Source organism: Arachis hypogaea, chromosome 5 (genome assembly GCF_003086295.3).
Source record: "Arachis hypogaea cultivar Tifrunner chromosome 5, arahy.Tifrunner.gnm2.J5K5, whole genome shotgun sequence".
Taxonomy (NCBI): domain Eukaryota; kingdom Viridiplantae; phylum Streptophyta; class Magnoliopsida; order Fabales; family Fabaceae; genus Arachis; species Arachis hypogaea.
Window position 1 is genome coordinate 88,502,294 of NC_092040.1, and position 11,774 is coordinate 88,514,067.

General features: G+C 29.6%; 1 protein-coding gene across 1 annotated transcript; it reads left to right on the forward strand.

The window, feature by feature from the left end:
• The first annotated feature begins 3,452 nt into the window (after positions 1-3,452).
• LOC112801783 (kunitz-type trypsin inhibitor-like 2 protein) lies at positions 3,453-4,373 on the forward strand. The gene has a single exon (XM_025844707.3). The coding sequence runs from the start codon at positions 3,521-3,523 to the stop codon at positions 4,148-4,150; it is 630 nt and encodes a 209-aa protein (XP_025700492.1). The 5' UTR covers positions 3,453-3,520; the 3' UTR covers positions 4,151-4,373.
• Positions 4,374-11,774: the final 7,401 nt, after the last annotated feature.

Consider the following 11,774-nt stretch of genomic DNA (forward strand, 5'->3'; position numbering starts at 1 on the left):
TCTGAAAGAAAATGCAAACAAAATTAGCACAAGGAAGTGCAGATGAAATTGCCACATGGAAGTGCAGACGAAACTGTCACAAGAAAGTGCAGACGAAACTACCATAGAGAAACGCAGGCAGAACTGCCACAAGGAAAATGCAGACAGAACTGTCGCAAGAGTAGCCAATTGCCGAAAAACTTCTGAAAAGATTGCAAATTGTCGAAAAACTGTTGAAAAGTGACAAAGTGCGAGGAGATGGCAAACTATCGAAAGGTGACAAAAAATAATTGGTTTCTCCATGAGAATAAGTAAGTAGTGAATGAGCTAATCGGTTAGGTGAGAAAGCATCAAATCATTGACAAAAGAGAAGGAAAAAAATGGTACCAGAAGAAAAACAACTTATCCTCCTTAAGAAGGATACCATAACTTTCATACCATATTAGAAAGGTACGAGAGAATGGTAGAGAAAAGGTTAGTATATATTCAAGTTGTATCGAATAATATAATATAGAAAGATATTTATAAGTGTTTAGAGATCAGAATCGAAATTATAAAGACATAATATCTCATAATAAATATTTAAATATGTTAAATAATTTTAGTAAAAGATAATTAATCCTAATATATGTTCACCAAAAAAAATCCTAATATATTCTAACAATTGATATTGTAAAACGTTAATTGACAATATATATAATACCTAATATGTCTAATTTTGGAGATTAACTAAATATGTTTATGAAAAATTATTAATTTAGTTATTTTTTCTAATTATATAAACTGTATTTTTAATATGACATAACAACTAAATAGATAAATTTTCATAAGTATATTTTGCCAGCATCCAATAATTAAACATGTTAAGTGTCATGTATATTATACAAAAATTATAAGTGAAGTATTAAAAAATAAATATAATTAATTTGTAATTTTTAAAAGACTAATTTAATTGATAAAATTTTTTAAAAATAAATTTAAAAAACATCTCATTTTTCAAACTAATTTAGTTTGACTATTAATCTTATTATCCGGTTATCAACATCTTGGTTATTTATCTACAAAAAATTGAAAAATAATAGAAAATTAACTTAAATTTAGCTCAATGCATTATTTGACCATTTTAATGGCTACAGTTAGAATAAATGATTATCTGTACTTATAAAAGATAAAATTGTTGATATATCTACTTACATTAAATCGAAATTAAATTTATATTTACACAAGATGTTTTTTGTGTGATAAAAGTATTTTATTTTTAAAAGATTAAAATGTCACGTAAAATACTTTTATCATATAAAAAACATCTTATATAAATATATGTTTAATTTTAATTTAATATAAATATATATGTTAATATTTTAATTTCTTATGAATACAAATGGTGATTTATTCGCTACATTATTATCCGCCCTTCTTAGTTTGTTGAGAAAAATTATAATATATTCGCCCTAAGGAGTAATGCCTAGTAAATTAAACACCCATGTGAAGCAGTCACAAGAAAAAAAAAACAACCATGTGAAGCTCGTGAATGAATATGATACTTACTTTATTAGTATTTAGTTGATTTAAATGACCCAAACCACCTTGATCTATATTTTAATTGGGTCAAAATAACTCAGCATTTATATATCTATTTTGATTGTTCAAGTTCTTTGATTATAATTGATTGACACGTTGAGCCTCCTGCACATGCTATGCTTTGAAGCAACAAAACAAAACATGTATTAAAATTGCCACGGCCTAATATTCGTGCTTATCCTTTTGACAATGCAAGTTCTTAGGTTTTTACTATTTATGAAAAATCCACAAGAACCACGATCGAAAAGCGACAATGCAATGCAATGCAATCCAATACGAACGACATATATAGCATATAATTAAATTCGTAATATAACCTATTTTCCTAAGTTCTACATTATATATATCATCTTTAATTTTTCTGAACACCAATATCGATGATATTCTTTTGCTCCACAAAATTAATGAAAGGACTAATTAATATCATAGACAAGAAATCCCAACGACATGATTCATATGCTCCATAAAATTAAGTTTTAAGATTTCATAAATTTTCTTTTATAAAAATTTAAATTAACAGAAAAAAAACATAAATTATATTTGTAACAAAAAGATTCCTGTAAGTAATTTTGTTTGCTTTTTTTTGTCATTTACGGTTAAAAAGATAATAATTTATGCATTTTTTATTAATTCAAATTAAAAAAATAGTATTATAATATGATATCAAAATTTTTATAATCTAAAAATCTAAATTTTGATTCTTTTTATCTTCCAAGGCAAAATAAAAAATAAAAAAATTAAATGAAAAAAGACAAATGCAAAATAAGATTATTATAGATTAAGTTAAATATGATTATTTTGTATTATAACATTACTGATTACTCCATTTTGAACAAATCTAATAATTTATTTATTAATTTTCTCCTTAGATATATGCAAATGTTTTACACGCGCGCAACTATTTTAGTACATGCTTAACTTGACCTTTAGAACGTAGCCCGTATAATTAACAAGGTAAAGAAAATCAAAATATTACCTAAAATAAAAAAAGTTAATTAAGTACTTAAAACGTGAAATCGTAATAAAATTTAAATAATATTTAATATAAATTTTGTAAAATTTATTAGTTTATTTAAATTATAATATTAAAAAATTTTATCAGTTAAATCGAAATTCTAAGAAAAGAGTTAGTTTAATTCGAATATATCTAGAGACATGTGTATATGTCTCTTTATTATTGTACATGAAGAAAAAAAATTACTTTAATTTTAATAATGTTCTTGAACAACCACGAATAAACAACACGAGAACGTTGTCATGCAAGTCAAGTGCACTTCTCGATGAAAAATATTTCCTCACTCATTTCAATTAACAAATAATAATGAGGTCCTTATGAACAGTCATGTGCATAATTAATTACATTTGCAACTTTTTTTCTTAAAATTATTTTTAAATTAAGACTATGATTTTAATTTAAACATATTAATGCTTGTTATATAATAATTAATAAAGAAAATTTAGTCTATTATATAAAGATAAATTTATGCATTGTCAAGATTAATTTATTATTATTATTAAAAATGTAATGTTTTATAGTTATTTTGAAACCTGTTGAGTACATTAACTAGACATACTTAATTACTTATTGTAAGAAATTTATATTTGAATAATAAGAATAATAAGATAAGTCACAAAAAATTAAATAAATAAGTAAACAAATAAATAAAAAATATTAAAAAATATCAAAATTTATTATATTTAATTATTATTTTTAATTATTAATCTAATTTTTTTAATTTAATAATTCAATAATAGATATTAATCTATATTTTTAAATATTAATAACTGATTAATTACTAAAAATAATAAATTTTGATCGTTTTCTAAATTTTCTCGTAAATAAACAAGGGTATACAGACTCCTACACTATAAATAGAAGTTGAATCATGAAGCACAAACACACACAAACGCATCAATATTTTCAATTAATAGCTCAAGAAATTTAAAAAAAAAAAATCCCATGAAGCTTGCATTGCTTGCCCTCTTTGCCTTGAGCACCACTCTGCTGCCATTAATCATGGGAGCAGAACAAGTGGTGGACACAGACGGCAACGCAATTTTTCCTGGCGGAAGATTCTACATTATGCCAAATATTTTTGGCGCAGCTGGAGGTGGAGTCAAATTCGGCAGGACTGGTAACCAAATCTGTCCGGTTACCGTCCTGCAAGATTATTCGGAGGTTATAAAGGGTCTTCCGGTGAAGTTTGCTATTAAGCAAGACATAGGCCCCGGCATAATCTTCACCGGAACCCCACTTGATATTTCGTTTGACTACAAACCCGGTTGCGCTGAATCTTCAAAATGGGTGGTTATTGATGATTTGCCGGCACCATATGTAGCTATTGGTGGTGCTGAAAATCATCCTGGGAAGATAATCATTGATGGTAGTTTTAAGATTGAGAAAGTTGGAACATTCAGTTACAAGCTTATGTTTTGTCCCAGTATAACTGCACCACCTGGTTTGTGTTATGATATTGGGAGGTACGATGATAAGCATGGAAGGCGTTTGATTCTCACGGATAAAGATGCTTATGAACTTGTGTTTGAAGATGCTGGTGTTGTTGACGAACACTACTCTATTGTTGCATGAATCAAATGATCACCATATGCTGCTAGTGGTAGTGTATGTTGATGTTGAAGAATAATATAATAATAATAAATGTGATCTAGTAGCTAGGGTTAATTGTCTTGTATTTTGTGATTTGTGACATCTTGCAACTGTTACAATAAGTGTGACAATTGCTCTCTTCTAATTGTCATGTATGTGTTGATGTTTCATCACTTTAATTGATGAATGATTAGTTTGTTAATAAGCTTTTCTTTTGTCTTAATTAATACGTTGCTAAGAACAAAAAAGCAAAAAAAAAAAACAGCTCAAAAAAAGGTCTTACAGACTGAGTGGAATGCAAGTTCACAAGGCAGAGGCAGACAGCATTACATGAACATGAGGTTGGAGTTTTTAAAACAGCAAAAAAAAAAAAAAAAATCCCCATTGTTTATTTTTTTTCCCCAAAAAAGGCTTTTTTTTTCCCAATTTTTAAAAAAAAATTAAAAAATATGTAAATGATCCAGTCCGTATAACTCGTTGGACTGCTACAAACGGTCAAAATCTAAAAATTGAGTCAGTAAATACGCCGAAAAGAAAAAAAGCAAATCAATTAGTATAATCCGTAGACTGACACAAATTAGCTTAAACGGATTAGACAATAATAATAATAATAATAATAATAATAATAATAATAATAATAATAATAATAATAATAATAATAATAACAACGGAAAAAGGTCAAAAATATACATTCTAAACGGTGAACTACAAAGTGTCCATATGATGAGACACTCTCATGGCTATGAATAATTTGAATTGGAAATCTAGTTTGCAAACTTGATATATATGGGTTCATGCATGCATGCATCTGGCTGGGAATAGTGCCGACACTAGTTTGTCTCCACCCATATAGACATTATGTGGGCATGCATGCATGTTATTACTGCACCAACTGCTAGTAATTGCAGCCATTACAGGTGTGGGCCTCCAATTAAGGACACTTATGAAGATAAATTTATGCTCATTACATTAGATATTTATTATTTCAAAATACTATATTATTAACACTAATAATTAAGTGAACGGTTAAAATTCTTAACCGATTTTGAGTTAGTTAATTGATTAACCGGTGATATATATGTGTATGTAATGATTTGTGTGTGAAATGATATTTTGTGTATATTCAACCTAACAATAAAAGAATTGTGATTATTCATACAACAATAAAGAGTCACAATTCAACATGGTATGTGACTTCTAGGTATTTATGCAACATATATATAACGTGTTTGTTATGGTGTTTAAAAAGTATTGTCTAATTATTAAAATAGGTAAAATAATTAATTTTAAATTTAAAAGTATAAAAGTTAAATTTTTTAAATATTTTAAAGTTACTAGAACAAATAATTTAGGTAAAAATTAGGCACCAAACAAAAGGCACCGTAGAATTGGCCTATATATAAATATCCCTTATACTCAAAACAAAAAAGGCAAGAGAAAATTGTTTATCAAGCCTTATTTTTTCCTTCTTTTAAAGTTAAAAAAAGTTGAGAATTTTTTATTATTACTAATTAAAAAATTCATTGGTTTCATTGTATCCTGAGAGAGTATTGTCATCAACCCTATAGCAACTAAACGTGGGGATAAATATCTCTCTAAAAAAGTGATACCATAACACAATATAGATTTTATCATCTTACCATCTTCATATACCCAACATTTTTAGAGAGATAATACTTGAAGATGGCACAAGATCAAAACACCACGTTCAAGGTCATGATTCAAGAGTTTGTCAAGTTAGATTGCTTTGATGGAACAAACTTCAACCTTTAGAAGGACAAGATGATGTATGTTCCTTCTTTCGGTTCTCAATCTTGTATATGTGATTGACCCAAAGACTACACCAATTACCGATGTCACTGAAAATTTCACACTGGAAGAGAAAGAAAAGATTGTTCAATTGAAGAAGAAACGTGATGAAGATACATGTCGAGGTCATATTCTTAATACTTTATCCGACTGACTCTATGATCTCTATATGTTAATTCAATCACCATTGGAGATTTGAAAATCTTTGGAAGAAAAGTACAATACTGAATGACAAGGAACAGATAAGTTTATTATGATGAAATATTTTGAATTTATTATGAATGATACTATGTCTGTCATGGATCAAATTCATGAATTACAAATCCTTGTAAGTAGACTTCGTGATCTACAAGTGGTGATCCCTGAATCATTACAAGTTGGAGCAATTATTTCAAAATTGCCTTCATCTTGGAATGGTTATAGGAAGAAACTTTTACATCTTAGTGAGGACTTCACAATTGAGAAATTACTCGCATATATGTATAGAGGAAGAAACTCGAAAATATGATGCTGTGTATCTTTCTCGAAGTTCTAAAGTGAATCATATGGGTGAAAATAACACCAATAAGAAGAAAAGAAAGTTCTTTAAAGATTCAAAGCAAGATAAGAAAAGACAAAGAGAGTGTTATCATTGTCACAAGAAAGGACACTATATCAAAGAATGTAGACTTCCGAAAAAGGAAGCACCAAAGACCAACTTAGTGGAAGAGAATGATCTAATTGCTATGGTTGCAAAAAAAAGTATAAAAGATACATATTGGCATGGTTACAGAGGTCAACATAGCAACATAAGAAAAATCACTTGAGTGGTGGTTAGATTCTGGGGCTGTTTTGTTCACGTTTACAATGATCGCAACCAATTCAAAACATATGAAGAAGTGAACAACAGAGAAGTCTTGATGAGCAATGATAACTCAGCCAAAGTTTGTGGTCAAGGAATTGTGGAATTGAATTTTACATCTGGAAAGAAATTAAGTTTAATTAATGTACTTCATGTTCCAAATTTGAGAAAAAATTTAGTTTCTGTTAGTCTCTTGTGTAAGAAAGGATTCAAAGTTGTAATGGAATCCGATAAAGTGATATTGTTTAAGAATGATGTATTCATAGAAAAAGAATATTGTATTGAAGGCATGTTTAAACTTAGTATTAATAAAGTGAATGTTTCCTTGTATATGTTGTTGATTCTTGTGATTTATGACATAGTAGATTAGCACATTTAAATTACAAATCAATTGAATATATACATAAAAATAACTATATTGATCTTAGTAACAAGGATTTTAATAAGAAATGTGATATTTGCATACAATCCAAAATTACTAAGAAACCTTTTCCCAAAGTTGAAAGAAATACAAATTTATTAGAATTGATTCATAGTGATATTTGTGAATTAAATGGCAATATTACTAGAGGAGAAAAAAAATATTTTATAACTTTCATTTATGATTGTTCTAGATTTACTTATGTGTATTTGCTTAGAAATAAAGATGAAGCTTTTGAAATGTTTAAAAAATATAAAATAGAAGTAGAAAATATGCACGATAAGAAAATAAAAGTTCTTCGTAGTGATCGAGGTGGAGAATATTTTTCTAATGAATTTGATCATTTTTGTGAATGACATGGTATTGTGCATGAATCTTCCGCTCTATATACTCCGCAACAAAATGGCTTGGCGGAAAGAAAAAATTGTACCTTAGTAGATATGGTTAATTCAATGTTATTAAATGCAAAATTACCTTACAATTTATGGGGTGAAGCATTATTGACATCATGTCATATTTATAATAGGATACCATCAAGACATAAAAAGGTTTCTCCTTATGAAATTTAGGAAGAAAGAAAACCTAATTTGAAATATCTTAAAGTGTGGGGGGTGTTTAGCCTTTTATTCCTGATCAAAAGAGAACTAAATTTGGGCCAAGAGGCATAAAAGACACTTTTATAGGATATGCTCAAAATTCTAAAGTATATAGAATATTAGACTTAGTGTCTAATGTAGTTGTTGAATCAAGAGAGGTAGAATTCATTGAAAATAAATTTATTAATGATTCAACTTCTAATTCAGAATATCCCCAAATGATACTAATATTTCACAAGAAATAAATAATCAAAATAATAAACGTCTAAGTGAAAAAAGTTGATTGAACTAAGAAAGAGCTTAAGAGTGAGAAAAGAAAAGGACTTGGGTCCAGATTTTATTTCTTCTCAGGCTATCACTTTTTTGGTAGAAGGAATTAAGGATTCTGTGACAAACAAGATTCCTATGGTGGAGAACATAGAGGGTGATCCTCAAATGTTCAAAGAGGCTATGCCTTCAAGGGATTCTACTTTTTGGAAAGAAGCAATAAATGATGAAATAGACTTAATATTATCAAATAATACTTGGGTCTTGGTTGATTTGCCTCTTGGATCAAAGCCTATAGGATGTAAGCGGGTGTTTACAAGAAAGTATAGCATTGATGGTTCATTACAAACCTTTAAAGCAAGGTTAGTGGCCAAAGGGTTTAGACAACAAGAAGGTCTAGACTATTTTGATACCTACGCACTTGTGGCAAGAATGACTTCTATTAGGACTCTTATAGCATTAGCATCCATTCACAAACTTCATATACATCAAATGGATGTTAAAACAGCTTTTTTTAAATGGAGATTTTAATGAAAAAATTTATATGGAGCAACCGGAAGGCTATGTGCTACCCAAAAATGAAAAGAAAATTTTCAAATTAATTACGTCTTTGTATGCACCTAAACAATAGCATGAGAAGTTTGATTCAGTGGTATTATCAAATGGCTTCTCACATGATAGTGCGGATAAATGTATTTACTCAAAATTTACTAAAGATTATGGAGTAATCGTTTGTTTATATGTTGATGATATGTTAATCATCGTAACAAATTTAGAAGGAATTTGTATAACAAAGGAGTATCTAACTTCTAAATTCAAGATGAAGGATTTGAATGAAGTTGATACAATATTAGGCATAAAGGTGCATAAGAATGAAGTTGGCTTTACTTTAAGTCAATCTCATTGATGTTGGGATTTTTGCTAGTAAAGAATTTTATAAAAATAGTTGCGCTGTAGATATAGATTCTAAACCAACAGAAATTCCTTCGTGCAAACGTTTTGGTTGTCACAAGTAACAAACCCCTTTAAAATTGATAACCGAGTATTTAAACCTCGTGTCGTCTTCTCAAGGAATCGCAGGGAGGTATGTTCTTATTATTGGTTATGAAAAAGTGTGTTTTGGGGTTTTTGGAGTTTGGGCAATGGGCACAAGCATATTTAAATGACAAGTAAAATAAATTAACAATAATAAAATCTCTTGGCAAGGTATAAGAACTGGAAGTCCTATCCTTATCAATTGTGATGAGAATTGGATTTTAATCCCACTTTGTTAACCTTTACTAAACAAAGGAAGGTCAAGTGGACTAATTAATTTGATACTTAAAGTCCTAGTCTTTCCTTTGGAAAGGCTAGAGTTATTGGAACTCAAATTAATTAACAACTCCCAATTTCAACCACTGCTTTATTTGACAGCTCAAGCGTCACCAATTACTCAACCAAAGCTAAAAAGGTAACAAAAAAATCCAAATTATTTATATAAATAAAAGACACAAATCATAGATCCGAAAATACCTCAAATTATATTTAAATAAGAAAATCAATCCAAACATGGAACATTGAAAATAAATAAATACAAAGAACATTGAACCTGGGATTTAGAGTCACTCCTAAAACTAAGAGAAGTCCTAAATCCTAATCCTAAGAGAGAGGAGAGAACCGCTCTCTCTAAAAACTACATCTAAAATAATAAAAAGAGAATTATGAAAAGCTTCCTTATGAATGGATGCCTTCCCCCACTTTATAGCCTCTAATCTGTGTTCTCTGGGCTGAAAACTGGGTCAGAAACAGCCCAGAAGTCACTTCCAGTGCATTCTGGTCCGTACAGGTCGCGGAAAAGTGACGCGGCCGCATGGCTCACGCAGCCGCGCGGGTTGCGTTCCTGCTAGGTCACGCGTCCGCGTGACTCACGCGTTCGTGTCGCCTGGCGTCGGAGCAGCTATGGCAAATTATATATCAAATCGAAGCCCCAGACGTTAGCTTTCCAACGCAACTAGAACTGCGTCGTTTGAGTCTCTGTAGCTAAAGTTATAGCCGTTTGAGTGCGAAGAGGTCTGGCTGGACAGCTTAGCAATTTCTCCAACTTATTGTATTCCTTCCACTTTTGCATGCTTCCTTCCCATCCTCCAAGCCATTCCTGCCTTATAATATCTGAAAATACTTAACACACATATCAAGGCATCTAATGGTAATAAGAGAGGTTTAATAATAAGTAAATATAAGATCAAAGAAGCATGTTTTCAATCATAGCACAAAATCAGAAAGGAAAATGTAAAACATGCGAATTGTATGAATAAGTGAGTAAAGAGTTGATAAAAACCACTCAATTGAGCATAAGATAAACCATAAAATAGTGGTTTATCAACCTCCCCACACTTAAAACAATAGCATGTTATCATGCTAAGCTCAAGAGAAACTATAAAGAGATGAAGATCGAGGAATGATAGAATGTATGAGATGCAACCTATGAATGCAACTAAATGCAAAAATGTTTCTACCTACTTGGTGAAAAAGTAAATAAATCTTTCAAGAATAAATATGAACTGGATTTCACTAATTCAAATCACAAAATACAATACAAATAACTTGCAAGAAGAAGATAGCTCATAAAAGCAGGGAACATAGAATTAAGCGTTGAACCCTCACTGGAAGTGTATATCACTCTAATCTCTCAAGTGTATAGGGTTATTCACTCTACTCTTCTCTAGTCATGCTTTCTAAACCTTGTTCCTCATCTAATCAATCAACAAATATTTAGCATACAAATGCAAACATCATGAGGTCTTTTCAGGGTTGTAATGGGGCTGAGGTAAAGGTAAGGGTATATATATATGGCTAAGTGAGCTAATTAAGTGAATCATTGATCAGTCTAAGATCTCACCTTACATACATACTTTGTAAAGCAAAGCTTCTTTACCTATTCTCCCATATTTTTCCCACTTTTGATGTTACATGCTCATGTATCAAACTTATTTTTGAATTTTGTCCCATGTGCATTGATTCTTTTTATTTTGCATTTGGGGAAATATATACATTTTTTTGTATCCCCTTATTTAATTACTTAATAATTTTTTTCGATGCACATGGTAATTTAATTATTTTGATTTCACATGAGTATGCTTCCCAAATTTTCAAATAACATATTCAATTCAATTCCCTACTTTTTTTTTCTATTATCCCATGTTCCCATAAAATTCCCCACACTTAAATTATACACAATATCTATCTTAAGCTAACCAAGGATTCAACTTGGAATTTTTATTTTGTTTTTCTGCTTAAGGCTAGTAATGTGGTTTATAGAACAAGAGGGGATTAAAAAGCTCAAGGGGGCTAACAAAGATGACATAAAAGGGTAGGCTTATTTGGGAATAGTGAGCAAAAACAAGTAATGGCCTCAATCATATGCAAGCATGTAAATACACTAAATAATGGACATATAGATTGGAATAAAATCTAGATTGCAGTTATAGAGAAGGAAACACACAAGAATAAAATATTGCAATTAAGCTCAAATCTTACAGGTTGTGTGTTCTAGCTTTTAACTATGTTCCAAATAAAACTTCCAAACAAGTTTAACACAAAAAATTTTTCAATTTAAATTAGTGAAATACTATAAAAATTTCTTGAAAAAAGAAAATATTACTTCAATTAAGTAGTGACTAAATGCATAAAATC

Coding starts and splice junctions, on each gene's coding strand:
- LOC112801783 (XM_025844707.3), top strand. CDS start 3,521: ATGAAGCTTGCATTGCTTGCCCTCTTTGCCTTGAGCACCACTCTGCTG.